Below are 16,948 nucleotides of genomic sequence, written 5' to 3'. Positions count from 1 at the left end.
AAAAGGCAGAGGTGGAAATGGCTGTGAAAAAGAGGAAGACAGAGGAAGGAGGGTGGCAGCAGAGATGGCCAGAGGGGAGGAGAAAGTGGCGGGAAGAGGGGACACTCCACCAAAACAAAGGAAAGGTGCTCCCTTCCCTGCCCTTCCCCATGGGCCTCGTACGGCTGGAAAGGTGGCTAGTTCCTTCCTCCACTGCCTGCCCAACCCCCACCTGGTTCCTTTGCTCCCTCCTTCCTTTCTTCCCTGCCAGGGTTCCTGGGCTGCGTGTTCTGTGTGTTCTGCAGAGCGCCAGACATGCCAGGAAGCGTAGTTCCCTGTCTTCCCTAGCCGCTCCTGGGTGGAGGGAAGAATGAGGTCCTGAGGAGGAAAGAAGGAGGCACCCATTGCTCACTCGGTGGCTCCTTCATGGGCTGGCAGGGAGGCTTCCTCCTCCTCCTCCTCTACCCCTTCCCTTCACTTCCTCGGGCACCAGTCTCTTTGGGGTCTTCCTCCGGGAGGACAGTCCGGGAGCCTGAGAGAGTATCACTGGAGCCAGCAGGTTTCCAGAAGGAAGGAAGGGACCGGCAAGGCAGGCTTCAGGTGGCTGGGATGTGAAAGTGCCATTGTCTCCAGTGGTGGTGTGGCTGTATTGAGGTCAGTGGGACTTGAGCATCTGCGAATTTTGGCATCCGTGCGGTGAGGGGGTGGGTCCGGAATGGATCCCTCATGGATATCGAGGGCCCACTGTATTTTGATGGTGGTGGTAGTGGTGGAGGTGGAAGTGGAGGTGGCACAAACTAGAGCCCAAAGTATGTTCAATGTTACCTTCAAACTGTGAACCCTAAATTGGGAAAAGTAACTCTGTTTAGCAAAGTATACAGCAGACAAGTCACAGCAGTTTGTCAGTGGCACTACAGGGTCCACAGATAGACTAGAATTTTAAAATATGTTTCTAACCACTTGGAGTAGGTGTATCAGACAACTCGGTCTGAATGCATTAGTGAAGTATGACCTCTTTGCCATCACGTTTACCACAGAATACCTTGTTCTAGCTCATATTTTGGTTACATTTATCAAAAGTTCTTCTCCACTGTCTTTGGCTGTTGCCAGCCCAGGTGTTATTTCAATAGTTTCATTGGTTCCATTTCTTCAGTAGATCAGGAATGGAGCCAGCCCTGCCCAAGAGAAAGGTTTTTTAGAAATTATGGTGGTGGTGGTGGTTGTAGAGATCTATTAAAGCCTCCAGAAAAAAGTGGGAAAATTCGGGGGGTGGGGGGATCTCTTTTTTCCCCTGAAGCTTTTTCCCCCTAGAAAAAATCTGAAAATATGGGTTAAAGAATATACTTATTAAGAATGAAGAATAAAATATTTAATACAAACTGTATTCATATATTGGCTTTTCATATGTTCTTTTGAAAAGCCTTTATGTAAGACTACGTGCATCTTATATCACTGCAATTCTTGTTCTTGATTTGCTTTCTCACTTCTTTTTATGAGAATTTTGCTTTTTTTAATGTGACTGCTTGACACTATAGAAGCTAGAGGAGACAAAATAATTGTCTCTGTTTTATTCATGTTGGTGGCTTCATCTGCTTTTATTTTCTGCCAGCTTTTCATAAAATGGCAAAGTGGTACCCTTGCCCTTTCACCTTGTAGCTCAGTTTGTAACAAAAAAGTTTAAAACTGTACTTTTAATATGTCAAGCATATGTCAAAGGTTGCTTTCAGAGTAATTTGGACAGTTAGTGTTACTAACTAATTAGTCTGGTACTAAGGGAATTGCAAAGCCCAGCTTCCTATGCAAACTTGACTCTGAAATAAAAATATCAGAGTAAATTACAGTGCCAGTTTCTTCTTGGAATGGAATCACAGGATATTGGTACTGCCCACTATGTATTTTGCTACTAGTTTCGGATATCAATACATAAAATAAAATGTTTTGTGGGTGACCTAGACTACACATATCAACGAATTGGATGTGTTTCCTCTTATGTTTCTAAAAGAAGCAATTAAATTAGTTTGGCATGATATGTTGTTTGTTAAACCTAGTATTATGGTTTTGAAGTTGTTTGCAAACTGTCAAACGCTCTGTGTTTGCATTGGAATGGCAGAAGTGTTTTTTTGTGTGCCAGAGTCAGTACTAGTATCCTAGGGAATACACTGCTTGCTTTGTTAAATATTAGCATTTTTATTAAGGAGGAACTTCAGTCTAGAACAGGGGTAGGCAACCTTTTTGAGCCGGGGGCCGGGTTGCTGTCCCTCAGACAACTGGGGGGCCGAAGCCAAAAAAAAATAATTAAATATTTTTTTTAAAAAAAAATTAAATATATAAATAAACCAGGACAAAAGTAGGACAAAATTTTCAAATGGAAGACACTTTTTTTAAAAAAATGGAGGACACGTGAAAAAATTTCCTGATTTTTTAAAAAATGTTAATATAAATGCATGTTTCTGAGGCTTCTATAGACAATTGCCCTCCAAAGGCCCCGGTGGCAATCGGCAGCAGGACCAGGCTGGGGCCGGTCCCAAGGCCTTGCCGGGCCGCATCCGGCCTGCAGGCCGCAGGTTGCCTACCCCTGGTCTAGAACTAGACCACCACACAGAGGTTTGAGCCTTTCCTATACAGCTGGTTTCCCCCACAGTATCCTCCCCAAAGCTGCTCTGGAGCTTTTTTAAAATTCTCCATTGGTTTCAGTGGAGGTTTTGCGTTGCAGCTGTTGCTTTAAAAAAAATTCCTCACACCAGGGTGAATGGAAGGTACCTGTGCTTGTTTGGTCTGATTCAGATTGGTGCACTGCATACTTATTAAATAAGAAAGCATTGCTTGGTTATACACTGTGCATCTAAAGTAATGTGTGATTCAGACTTAAAGAAACCTGAATGTGTACCTTATCAGATACATGCAAAATATTTGGATGGAAATTTAATATATAAATAAAAATAATAATTAATACTTGTTTTGTGATTTTTGGCTATATAATGATGGGAGTTTTATTAGTATTGTACTTCTATTAAGGCAATTAAGGTTAAATCAACAGGTTATAAGAGATGCATCTAAATTGAAAGCTAGCATTCTGTTTTGAAATAATTGGGAGTCCAATTCTTATGAGATTTTTTTCTTGCTTCATACATATCATAAGGAGTGTTCACATATGTATGGAATATTATTCCTTTTATAAATAAAAATGATGCATCATAAAAGGAATAATATTCCATACATGTGTGAGCATTTCTTACTATATGTATGAAACAAGAAAAAAAATCTGAACAACCCAATTATAATCTCTCATGCCCAATTATAAAAGTAATGCTAAATATGAGTAAATACAATTGTGCATTCCTGTGTACACTTAGAACTTTAAGGTTGTGTGTTCATTTGTGGTTTAGAAGATTGGAAGTCCTGGTAGAATCATAGAGTTACTGAGAAACAACCTCCTCTTTTTTGTCAGTCTCCTTCCCCTGTTAATGTTATATTAATGTAGTGAAAATAAGATACTTTCATATAAAGAAATTTAGAGGTAGAGAGCTAAGCAAAAGAGGTTGTACTTTCAAGTGTGTTTTCCACAATTCCCCTGCTGTATTTTTACTTGAAATCACAGTTATTTTGTTAATGACTAGGAATTGTTATTCTGTGATTTTGCTACAAGCAATTAAAACTGTCACATAGATGTGATAAAATAACCAGAAAGTCCTATGTTAGTATTTCTTTCTCGTATGCCACACTTCCTTCCTCTTGCTCTCCTCCATCCCTTTTCTCCCATGTCTTCTTTATTCTGTAGATTCAGATCCAGGACATACAAATGAAAGCTTGGGGGAGAGATTAATATCTACTTACAGGACACATTCAGGTAAATGGATTATCAGGTGTGCTTACTATAGTTGCATTTTATTTCTTTTCATGCTGTAACAAGTAGTAGTTGGTTTCTTTCTCTGTATCAGTGAACTGCCTTTAAGTAACTTCCACAGTAATAAAACCATAATGTGTATTATCATTCATTGGGGAACCCAAAGTGCAACTGTACAGGAATAGAATCTGTTCCTTCCAGTGGCATCTGTTCACATGTGTGGTTGAAGATAACAGTTACTGTGCTGTAACTACTAATATCTTTAGAGAGGGAAAAAAGGCTTCCACACTGACTGTAATTAGAATGTGAAACAGAAAAATAGTATACGTTAAGCGTAATATGTTTATTTACTCTTTATATTTATATACCATTTAACTATTTGCTACATAATAGCAAATGGAGCAGTCCTAAATGGGGTTGCAGAAGAGAATGAAGGGAATTTACCACTTCATCCCAAATCTTGCTAGTTTGTGCCTGCCCTGTTGGGGGTGGTGGCTCAGTTTGCTAGATCATATTCTTGTATTTCCCAGTTAGAAGTAATGGGTAGGGAACAACTCAACCATCTTCAACCTGGAAGCAGTCTGGGCCCCTCATGACAAAATGTAGAGGCTTCAATGTGGCCTGCCCCACTTTCAGAATGCCCTCTTTCAAGGCCTTACCCTTGCTACCACTAATAAGACTTCCTGCCTGCAAGTCTTTCCATGAACAGAACTTGCATAGCTCCTTCTCACCTTGCAGGGGACCCCCTCTTGCATATCCTAACCCCTATAACTGGAAGATCTGTGATCAGCAAGTGTCGGAAAATAGATCTAAATCATCAAGTTTGGATTATGCAGAGCATTTAAAAGTCATCTAAAACAGCAGTTATATGTATAAATAAGATATTTTTTTCTTAGAAGATAATAGCTTGCAAACAACAGATCATGCTAAAGAAACCTGAGCATCTTCTTTTTCTGGAACTGCAAAAATATGTGTGTGAAGGGCAATAATTAATCAAAGCTTGTCACATCAGCTTTCTGCTGACTTCAATTTAATACATTTTACATTTGAGAATACAGGTTTATAATTGTGCCATCTAAATATTCAATATAACTTCCTGTTAAAGAAGAATTACGTAAAGAACAGGAGAAAATGGTAGTTATTTTGCTCAATTAAGGTTGAAGGGAGATACATAGGAAAACCCAGACAACATGAGATTGTAAGAAATGTGAAAAACACCTACTGAACTTAATTGTTCAAAGAGTAATTTTTAATAAGATTGTAGCATAATGTTTTTATAAAATAATTGCCTGTTTAGTAAAAATGCATAATTACATACACAGTTTTACTTTGGGGTGGGAGAAGTCTTCATGGTGTGACCATCAAGGCCTGAAGCTATAGACAGATGGAAGAGAACTTGTGCAATTTTGCAGCAGTAAGAAAATCAAAGAGATGCAAGAAAAAGCTAAGGGAACCATTGATAGGGGCACATTTACCACACTTTCTCTTACAGTCTTTGGTGGAAATATAGCTTCCCGTCACCATTAATTCTCCTGATCACACTTTTGTCCAGCAACTGCACCTGTTCCCAAAAGAGCAGTTTGAAAACCACCCACTGAAAGATGGTCAGAAAGAGTATGGCTTGAGCTTAAGACAGCAGTGTCATTTCATCTCACTAAATTTAGCAGGACTTGCTTCTGAGTAGACATCCACATAAATTTTGGAAATACGTTTTTGTCTTTAAGATTCCATAATAATTTCATGAAGAAAGGTGCATAGAAAACAGTTCAGCACTTGTCTCATCTCTCACCCTATCTCACATTGTAGGAATTCAATGGTGATTCAAAGCTGATGCAAAGGTCATGTTATTCATGCTTCTAGTGTGTTTCTACAGTGGCACCCTAACGTAATAACAATCCTTTGAAATAGATTAGACCAGGAGAGTTCAAAGTTACGTTTGGATCTACTGGTGAATTGCAGTAAATTAGCAGTGGTTTCCAGCTTTCAATGTTTAACAACAAAAATAAATATATAAAGCTATTGAAATCAAAAAGAGGTGGCAGGTATAGATTTTTGAGTGACAGGATCTCCTTATCTACTCAAGTTCTGGTACTGACAATTCTTGAGTTAAGCATGGGCTTTGAGGTACTTTAATCTTCATTCTGTCCACATGTGTGAGTTCTGTGCTTTCCTGTGGCTGGTGGACCTCTTGGTTCTAGTGAAAAACAAAGTAGATCCACCAGTCATAACCTCTGCCAGTTTCTGGATTAGACTAAGATGCTTGCTTGTTGATGCCACACAGTGTGTTTCATTGCTTATCGGGGATTTGAACCTGAGTGGCCCACAATTGAGGTCAGTACTCTTGCCATTATGTCACACTGATTCTGTTTTGGTAAGCAAAATATTTTTAAGATAAGACTTGATGTACTTTTTTTCTGCCCGAAGAACACTATATTTAAAACTTTAAGGAATGTTGAATGATGTTTCTTCTAGCTGTAGATCTGTTTTATTAGCAGTGTTTTATATACAATTGGTAATATTTTGCTGTTCTTATAAATCTATGGATATTTCCAGAGAAAGAAGTCCCAGAGAAGAAAAAAATGAAAAAAGAAGCTGGAAGTAAGAAAGCAGCACCTGTTAGTATTCTTTTTGGTTACCCTCTATCAGAGCGCAAACAGATGGCCCTTCTTATGCAGATGACTGCTAGAGATAACAGTCCAGGTAATACTAATTATTAATTTGGGCTCTTTGTTGCTAAGCTCTGACTGGTGTGTCGCCACTGTTTTTCTTAAACCGTTAGTTGTTGTGGGTAACCTCTTGCCCTCAGATGTTTTGACAGTATCATGGATTCCACCTTAAATTCTTCTTCATGAGAACTATTGTGTTTTATTTTTAAAAATTGTCCATATGAGAGATGATCACCTCATAGCTGTAGGATAGTTACTGTAGATTTTTTAAAATATATAACGAGGTGATTAGATGACTTCCTTCTTTCTTAATCTTCAAATCTAAACATTGAACCTCTGTTTTGTTTTGTTCATTCTCAAATTGTATGTTGTTACTGATGGAACTGATTCTGTTATGAAAATATTTGAAATCATCATCATCACCTCTCCAAATATAAAATATGTTATCTAGGTACCTTGCCTAAAAGATGGGTTTTCTTTTTTACTTAACACACATAGTACCTATTATATGCCCTTCTTGTACCTTTAAATGTATTTTTTTTTTGTTTATGAAATCTGTGGAAACACTGATATATGATGGAACAGAGGGTATAAAGGGTTTCAGATATTATCAACAAATTGTGATACTGGTTTTAAACTAAGCCACATTCTGATACTATAGATCTACATGGGTGCCTTTAGGTATCTTAGAAAGAACATAAAACAATGATGTCCTGGAATTTGTTTTTAATAGAAAATAGTTTCCTTTATCTGTTATATAGCCTAGAGACTTCTCTTGTGCAATCACAATTTTTATGATTTTAGAAATATGTTCAGTTGGATAGTTTTTACATATCTTGTAAGTAGTATGATCTCATGGTGTATAATATGGTGAAGAACTTCAGCTTTGTTCAATCTTGTATCACAACCCCTCCTCTTTTATCTGTTTGTTTTATAACGATAGAATTAGCTGCTGCCAGCTCTTGTAAAGCCTTTGTTTCCCTCCCGCTCATATTCTTCCCAGGGCTTACTGTTCTTTCCTCCACACTTGTTAACTCTTGAGAGACTAATTTTTCAAAACCAATTTTTATTACTTACTTGTTTATTGGGTTTATATCCCACCTTTCTCCCAAAATGGGATTCAGGGTGGTTTAATTAGATAAATTAAGAAGTATTAAAATTATATTTTATTGAAAGACAAGTTCAATGGTGTCACAAAGATGGAGCTGAACAGGGTAGATGTGGGAGATGCATATTTCAGGAACTGGAGTAAGAAAGGTATTGTCAGCCAGCATCAGGTGCTGGTAAGGTTTTGCAAAAGTACGATGGTATACCAACTTATAATTATATAAGTTATAATTAAATTATAGTGTTGTAGTTGCCCATGGAGTGAAAAGCAGTCATTCATAGAGGGAGTGTAGTCACTCTTTTCTAATCCTGGTCCCTCCGGTGTCTGCTGTCATAATTTACTACTGCTCAAATATGTTCTGTTTGCTTTGCATCTCTGTCTTTGCTGCATTTTGTTCATTTGTTTTTATTTGTTTGTTAGAGCAACATGAAATTTTAGGAATCAGCTTTGATTACAATTTATTATACTAGACCTCTCTGTCCCTCCCCTAGTATGAGAGGATGTATAAAAATATCTCACTTACACTGGATTTATATTTATATATGTTTATAGAAATAAATAAACGAGATGGTAGAGGATGGCTTTAGTTAAGGAATTTTGATTGTAGATCTACTTTTTTCACATTTTTTCGTCTACTTTTTTCACATTTATTTTGTAGATCCCAATTTAAACCATCCTTTACAGACAGCACCAACACAAAAGAAAACACCAAGCTCTTCCTCAAGACAAAAGGACAAAGTTAACAAAAGAAATGAACGAGGAGAAACTCCCTTACATACAGCAGCCATTAGAGGTGATATTAAACAAGTTAAAGAGTTAATCAGTCTAGGAGCAAATGTGAATGTGAAAGATTTTGCTGGTAAGTTTGACAAGTAGAGGTTTTTTATATACTATTGTGTTTTATAGTTAAATAATTGGACTTTTTTATCATGTGTCAAACTGCTTCAAATATAACATTAACTTGCTATGTGAACTAAAGCATGCTGTGAATGCCCAACTGGATCCTAAATAGATGCTGGCAACACCAATACATTTCAATAGAATTTACTGTAAAGAGATCTTGTAATAATAATATTATAATAATAATAAATATTTATTTATATCCCGCCTCTTCCGCTTTGAGTATCAAGGCGGGTAATAGCAAAGTTAATACAATATACAACAATATAAACAACAAGCCCCACAAGACCCTGGCCCAACCCTCCCTCCCAACTATAAAATTAAACAGTAAAAGATGGTTAAAAAGTACATAACAATACATCAAAATTTAAAAAATAAACCACAAATAAGAAAAATAATAAAAGGAGGGGGATTCAATTGGTTCTGGGCATTATCAATTGGGGAAGGCCTGCCGGAAAAGAAAGGTTTTTGTTGCCTTTTTAAAAGCCTTGAATGAGGATAATTGGCGAATCTCTTCTTTCAGGTCATTCCAAGTTTTTGGAGCGGTGGCAGAGAAAGACCTCCAGGAGGTCACCGCCAGTCTGGTCTTTCTAGATTGTAAGAGGTTTTCCCCGAGGGATCGGAGTGTGTGGGAAGGATTGTATGGGAGGAGGCGTTCCTTCAAGTAGACTGGACCCAGGCCATGTAGGGCTTTATAGGTGATAAGCAACACCTTGTACTGTGCCCGGAAGCTAATAGGCAGCCAATGTAGTGATTTTAAAATAGGTGTAATATGGTCGAACTTGGATTTTCCGGCAACCAGGCATGCTGCCATGTTTTGTAGCAGTTGGAGCTTCCGGACATGGCAGAAAAGTTGCCCCATGTAAAGTGCATTGTAGAAATCAAGACGAGAGGTTACTAGAGCATGTATAGGTTTCTAGGTCCCGCTGCTCCAGGTAGGGGTGCAACTGGCATATCAGCCGAAATCGATAACAGGCATTCCTGGCTGTCGCATCAATCTGAGAAGACAGTTGAAGCGACGAATCCAGGAGCACCCCCAAGCTGCGGACGCAGTCTTTCAGGGGAAATGTGATCCCATCTAGAACTGGAGAACTTATCTCCATACCCGGATTGGGGTTACCTATCACGAGTACCTATGTTTTATTTGGATTCTGCTTAAGTCTATTTTCCCTCATGCAATCCATTACCGACTTCAGGCAGTCATTCAGGGGGGAGATGCCCTCCTTGGTCACTGAAACAGTCTGAGACAAAGAGAAATAAATTTGGGTGTCATCAGCGTACGGACAACACCCCGCCCCATGTCTCCGGATGATCTCACCCAGCAGCTTCATGTAAATGTTAAACAGCATGGAGGACAGAATGGCGCCCTGAGGGACACCAGATGTCAGCTCTCTCATAGAGGAGCAGCTGTCCCCCAGCATCACCATCTGGAATCTGCCCGAGAGGTAGGAATGTAGCCACTGCAAAGCAGAGACAGCAATTCCCAACTCTCTCAGGCGTTCCAGAAGGATACCATGGTCTATGGTATCAAAGGCTGCTGAGATGTCCAAGAGCACCAACAGGGCCACACTTCCCCTGTCAATGCACAGGCGGAGATCATCGACCAAGGCGACCAGGGCAGTCTCCACGCCGTATCCCAACCTGAAGCCAGTTTGAAATAGATCAAGATAATTGGTGTCATCCAAGACTGATTGGAGCAGGTTTGCAACTGCCCTCTCAATCACCTTACCCAAAAAGGGAAGAAGAGCTATTGGCCAATAATTATTTTGTCCAGGGGATCAAGGGAAGGTTGCACCTTTGAGACTAACTAAAGAAAGCAGTTGGCAGCATGAGCTTTTGTAGACAGGTGCTACAAGATCTCAGTACATACCAATTCTACAGACTAACACAGCTATATCTTTCAATTCTCTTATTGTAAAGTATTGTGTCTTGAATCAGTCTTGATTGACTTGTTGTCGTTTGTACTTTTAAGAGCTACTTCAGTTTTATTGTCAATAGTTGTAGAGAAAGTTGTTTGGTTAAATTCGTACTTTTAATAAAATTCAGAAGCCCAGTCAGAAGAACACTATAATAAACATCTTCTTGAGTGGTGATAACGTGATAACAGTTTCTGTTCAATCTGTAGAATAAATACCTGCTGAAGGTTTCACATTGCTTTTATATGCTCAGACATAAGCTAATTGATGTGTTGTTTATACTGACTATTTGTTTTAAAAAGACCTGTGTATACTGTGATAAGGATCCTGGGCCTTTCAGAAGTTGTTGGACTCCACCTCCCTTCAGCCTCAGCCAGTGTGGGCAGAAGTGAGATAGTTCAGTGCCATTCAGAAGTCCAAAGGTTCCTTTCCCTGATAGGAGTGCTATGTGTAACTTACAAATAATTATCATCCTCCTTCATCACACATTTTTCTGAAGGGGTCCCTCTAGACCTCCAAAGTGGCTTCTTAGGAGATTCAGCAAACTTTAGCTGGGAGAGAAGAATTGGTACTACACATCATGTTTGTAGAAATGCTTCTGCTAAGTCGATAATCCTTAGAATTATGTCATCTCATGTGGCTGTTTATACTGCTTGTGGGGATGGGCCAGCCCTGGTATAAGCCATTTAGTCAATAATTAAAATGTCGGCTTGCCAATTCACACTACACCTTTTAGTTTTATTTATTTATATTTTATTCCTGATACATAGGAATAGCCTCTGTGCGCAGGCACACAAAGTAATTTCTTGTTCAATTAAAATTAAAAAGGTATGTTTGTCTTTGCAAAACAATAAATATGTGAAATATACAGAAATTTCAAGCTTTATAATTAAATCTAGTTTATTTTTTAAAATGTAAAGGTTTCAGGGCCTTTAATGCTTGGTTTTTGTTTTAAATTCTTTTGATTAAATGCTGACCAGATACTGCTAAAAATATTGAAAGAAAAAAAATGAATTCTGTCTTTTCTTCTGATAGGTTGGACGCCACTCCATGAAGCATGTAATGCTGGTTACTATGATGTTGCTAAGGTCTTGATAGCAGCAGGGGCAGATGTAAATACACAAGGATTAGATGATGATACGCCACTGCATGATTCTGCAAGTAGTGGACACAGAAAGGTATGTACCATTCACACAATAAATAGGAGCCCCGGTGGTACACTGGTTAAATGTCGATACTGCAGCCACAAGGTTGTGAGTTCAATCCCAGGACTCCAAGATTGACTCAGCCTTCCATCCTTTTGTAGGTTGGTAAAATGAGTACCCAGCTTGATGAGGGCAATTGGCTTACAGATTGTAAACTGCTTAGAGAATGCTGATTTCACTGATAAGCGGTATAGAAATATAAATGCTACTGCTATTGTTATTGCAATAAATAAATAATCCATGTATATGTATAATGATCGTATTTTAACAGAGAAACCCTTTATACAAACTAATTCTGGGAACAGAGGTCATACCGTAACATTATATTAGAGGAATAGCCACCATTCCTGTATGTGCACTGCCCAAGATGGGAAGGGAAAACACAGCTCAAAAAAGTGATGAAAGCTTCCATCATTCCTAGAAATAGAACATTACTGCAGTTTTCCAGCCCCAGTGGCACAGCTAGAAATAGCTTTGGCATATCAAGTACATTTAGGGTTTTGTATTCTCTTATGCTGCTCATAGTACAATGGGCCCTATCCACTGGGGTTTGGCTCCAGGACCACCACAGTCACACCATGGAGACCAAAACCCATGGATGCTCAAGTCTCGTTATATGCAATGGTGTATTAAAATGGTATCTCTTATATAAAATGGCAAAATCAACGTTTAGTTGTTGAATTCATGGATACAGATGTTTTAGAAGATAACATTCCAAGAAATGGAAGAAAAACATACACAACATGGCATCAATGTAATTCATTTGACAGGAGGCTGACAGATAGTAAATAAAAATAATGAAACAAGGAATCAGATCCCACCAGAAGAGGAGAAAACTTTCAAGAAGTAGTCAAGAGAAAGTTCCAGGATGGGCAATAGGGAGAATGCCACAACCTTATGCTGGTAGCTCTGCACAGCACATGTTTTGAATCAGGGGGTGGGAGTTCAAACCCAACTCAAGAAAGGGAACAAATATAGCTCCACTGACTTTTTTCATACCAGGTCAAAAGCAGAGGCAAAAGAGAGAGAACCCCCATGACATTAATTCATGTTATAGTGGGGCACTTGTCCACAAACCCCCAGCCATAGATAGCAAGGATGCAGCAGTAGACCTAGCTTGGTGGAAGAGCTCACAGTTGACATGCATACGATCCTAGATTTAAAGCTAGGGTACAGCCTCACACAAGAAACAGTTGAAAAGTTCCCTCTCAGCTGAACTGAATTCAGCACTGTGAACCAATAGCTTGGCTCCTACATGAGCCATTCAGCTCCTTTTGCCCACCACTTCACTTGGCACATGACTAAACCATCCCTTTTCTATTCTTTCAGATAAACCAGCCTGCTCAATAGCATCCCAGCAAGCCTCACTGATCTTCCCCACATTATTTTTCTTTTTCTCTCTCCCAATACACTTTCTCATATACCACAGTAGTATTATCTATCCCACTGCTGTTTCCTGACAGACCAGCCTCCTCAAAATACAAGAAACCTGAGTGAGCCAAGAACCCTGCCACTGCCCCTCAGAATCCCTTTCTGAGGCAGCTGTGGCCAGATCACGGGAGGAAATAGATCTCTACAATTCCCTAGCAGCCAATCCATTTGTGGCAAAATAGAGCATATATCATATACACTCATTTTTTGTCAGTGTACCATTTGTGTTGGTGTATTTTTTACTTCTGACCCTTGGAATTATATCCCTTCAGCTGACAGAATTTCAGTTTAGGGTTGCTTTGGAGAGCAATTATAAACTGAAACCTTACACTCTTTTTGATGCTTAATGTTTTATTTTTTTAGCAACAATCACAGTGGCGTGTTTGTGAATATGTGTGAATATTTATATAGGGTCCCAAATGTATATGGTATTTTGCAGAATAAGAACATAATAAAGACAAATGCCTATTTCCAGTACACTGTCCATCTGTTCATCTCCTGAAACCTGTTTTAATATACTTTTAATTTTGGCAAACTTATATACATAATGTTTCAGATTGTAAAGCTGCTTCTCCGACATGGTGGAAATCCATTCCAGGCCAATAAACATGGAGAGAGACCTGTTGATGTAGCAGACACAGAAGAACTGGAACTTTTACTGAAAAGAGAAGTTCCTATTTCGGATGATGAAGATGGTTGTTCAGGTCAGTAAATAATGTGTCATTAATTTTACATAATTGGAAACTTAATTTATAGGACCAGGACACAGAATCTAAGTCAGGGCAGTATAGATAAGGATTGTTAAGGTTTTCAATGAATTCCACTGAGGTCTATGCTACAAAGTGAATGAACTATAATCTGAGACACATTGAAAGGAAGCAAAATGTGATTTGGATACAAACAATGTTGTTCTTGTTGTTGTTAACTGCTGTCAAGTCAACTTCAACGTATGGTGAACCTATGAATGAGAGACCTCAACTCATCAACAGCCCTGCTCAGGTATTGCAGACTTAGGGCCACGGCTTTCTTAATTGAATCTATCCATCTGGAGCGTGGTCTTCCTCTTTTCTTACTGCCTTCAACCTTACCAAGCATTATTGTCTTTTTGAATCATGTCTTTTCTAATATGTCCAAATAACGTGTCTACAGTTTAGACATCTTGGCTTCTAGGGCAAATTCAGCCTTGACTTGCTCTATTGTTATTATGTTCCTTCAAGTCATTTCCGACTTATGGCGACCCTAAAGCGGCTCTATCACTGGTTTTTCTTGCAAGGTTTGTTCAGAAGTGGTCTGCCATTGCCTTCCTCTGAGGCTGAGAGAATGTGACTTGCCTACAGTCACCCAGTGGGTTTCTGTGGCAGAGAAGAAATCAAACCCTGGTCTCCAGAGTCCTGATCCAATACCTAAATTACTATATCCCATTGACTCTAGTATCCATTTATTTGTCTTTTAGCAGTCCACGGTATCTGTAGAATTCTTCTTCAGCATCACATTTCAGATGAGCTAATTTTATGCCTGGCAGCTTTCTTCACTATACAGCTTTCACAACCATACACAGAAATTGGAAATACAATGACATGGACAATCTTAACTTTAGTATTCACTGCTATATCATTACATTTTAGGAGTTACCATATATACTGGACTGTAAGTTGAGAAATTTATGCCCAAAAATTGACCCTGAAATCCTGGGTCAACTTATATATTGACCAGTACAATGATAGTACTTAGAAAAATCCTGAAAGAAGCAAAACTCCTGTACCTTGGCAATGATTTCAGAAAGAGCTGCCAGCAGGGAGTGAGTGGTGTGTGTGTGTGTGTGTGTGTGTGTGTGTGTGTGTGTGAAAGATATGGTTCCCTTCCTGATCCAGTGTTAAAGACTTCTCTCCCCACCAAATCCCATGTTTAAATCCAGTACCTTTCCAATCTGGTGTTAAAGGCTTCTCTCCCCACCAAAGCCTGTGGTTAAATCCACTGCTTTCCCTTTCCAATCTGATGTTAAAGCTTTCTCCTCCAGCAACAGAGAGGTGGTTTCAGGTGGTTGGGAGAGATCCAGAGAAGGAGGGATGAAAATAGCATTTCCCCCTTTAAAATCCTTTGTTTTACCCTAGACATCCACGAGTCATATCAAAATCCATGGTTTTGACCCTAAAACCTTCTTTTGACTTATACACGAGGTCGACTTGTACACAAGTATATACAGTAGTTAGAATTTCAGTGGATTCTGTCTTTGTAGTTTGAAACAGCTCTATAAATATGCCTTGTGTTCAGTGATTTATTTCTCCCAAGTGCTTTGAGTGTAGTTTCCACTTCACTTTCTAAAATTGTGGATTCTTCTACAACTTATTCTTCCTTGAATCAATCTGTCGTTTTTTTCATCTCTTTCATATACTTCTACAGTATGTTATTTCTATCATTTTATTTCTTCTTGATCAGGTACTGTGTTCACCTTCCAGTCATACAGCATTCCCCACTCTTGGTTTAAATTTCCCTTTGATTTCTCAAATATTATGGAAGAGATCTCTTGTTCTTATCTTCTATGTCCCTGCATTGATTATTTTCTTTCTCTCTGCTCACAAGTCATTGAACAGTTGCTTTCAGGTTTCAAGCCCTGTTTCTGTCCCCTTTTACTTCTCGACTGTTCTTAATAGCTTGTAGAGTTTCATTTTTCATCTAATGAGGCTTTTCATTCTCTTTAGCTGGAGATACGTAATGTTATTTTGGATTCCTCCCTGACAATGTCCCTGGCTTCTGTCCAGATTTCTTCTGGCTCCCAAATAATTAGGCTTAATAGTGCAAATCTATTTTTACATTATCTTTAAGTTCTACAAGGGGTTTTTTCAGGTTGCATTTGGCATGATTATTGATTTAGTGTTCTTCTTTGACGTTACTCTTATTTTTAATATTAGCAATTTATGGTCTGCAACAATCTGCTCCTAGGCTTGTTTTAGTAGAGAGAATGGGACTAGTCCAGTGATGGTGAACCTTTTACAGACCGAGTGCCCAAACTGTAACCCAGACCCCACTTATTTATTGCAAAGTGCCACGTCCCTCTGGCTTTCTAGTAAGAAACTCTGGCAAACTCTGTGCTAGGGCGACATCATGTGTGCCCACAGAGAAGGCTCTCAGTGCCACCTCTGGCACACGTGCCATAGGTTCGCCATCACTGGACTAGTCCATCTTCTGCTTCCAATTATGTAACCTATTTGATTTCTGTATTGACCATTGGGTGACATCCATGTATTTAGTTGCCTCTTTGGTCACCTGAAGAATGTGTTTGCAGTGAACAAATCATTCACCTCATAAAATTCAATTAATCGTTCTCTTGCTTCATTTATTGATTCTAAGCCAAAATCTCCTACAATCTTTGGTTCTGCTATGTTTCTCATTTTTGCATTCCAATTGCCTATGATTATCAACATGTCCTTTTTTGGTGTGTTATCAATTTCTTCCTTATCCCTAACACAGAATTGTCCAACTTCTTCCTCTTCTGCCTCTGCCAAATAGAGTCACTAAATGTATCAATATATCTAGAATTACTTTCTTTCATATAACTAAATAGAAACTTAAACTCACTCCAATATGATGTCAATTATGATATTGACTATTGATATTGAATTAAATGTAACTAAATGATCCCATTTAGTTTCTTTTCCAGTTTAATTGTCTTTAGTTTCTGTTCCCATTTAATAGCTTCTGAATTTCAGTGGCAAAATACAATGTCAGTGTTTTTTAAAAAATAAAAATGTGGAGGAGTACTTTAGTCAACAGGAAGCCACAAAAATGGGCTTGAAGGGAATATGCAGCCCACAAGCTACACGTTACCCACTGTTATTATACAGTGAATGGCTGGAGCTCTTTAGGATTTCAGGCAAGGGTATTTCTTAGCCATGCCTTAA

General features: G+C 38.8%; 1 protein-coding gene across 7 annotated transcripts in view; it reads left to right on the top strand.

The window, feature by feature from the left end:
• ANKRD12 (ankyrin repeat domain 12) overlaps positions 1 to 16,948 on the top strand; it is a 68,132-nt gene that overhangs the window by 35,967 nt on the left and 15,217 nt on the right. For 6 of the 7 annotated variants that reach the window (XM_089517042.1, XM_089517044.1, XM_089517043.1 and 3 more), the window contains 5 exons: positions 3,758 to 3,826; positions 6,377 to 6,523; positions 8,256 to 8,456; positions 11,449 to 11,591; positions 13,606 to 13,753. In XM_089517042.1, the coding sequence (XP_089373168.1) occupies positions 3,758 to 3,826; positions 6,377 to 6,523; positions 8,256 to 8,456; positions 11,449 to 11,591; positions 13,606 to 13,753 (708 nt within the window). The remainder of the gene's footprint in view (positions 1 to 3,757; positions 3,827 to 6,376; positions 6,524 to 8,255; positions 8,457 to 11,448; positions 11,592 to 13,605; positions 13,754 to 16,948) is intronic. The other variant, XM_089517045.1, reaches the window with a different exon arrangement.

Source organism: Sceloporus occidentalis, unplaced genomic scaffold, assembly GCF_023333645.1.
Source record: "Sceloporus occidentalis isolate IW3139 unplaced genomic scaffold, rSceOcc1.0.p SCAF_3, whole genome shotgun sequence".
In the NCBI taxonomy this organism is placed as follows: Eukaryota; Metazoa; Chordata; class Lepidosauria; order Squamata; family Phrynosomatidae; genus Sceloporus; species Sceloporus occidentalis.
The sequence above is the reverse complement of the archived record's forward strand: the minus strand, read 5'-3'. Positions and strand labels throughout refer to the sequence as shown.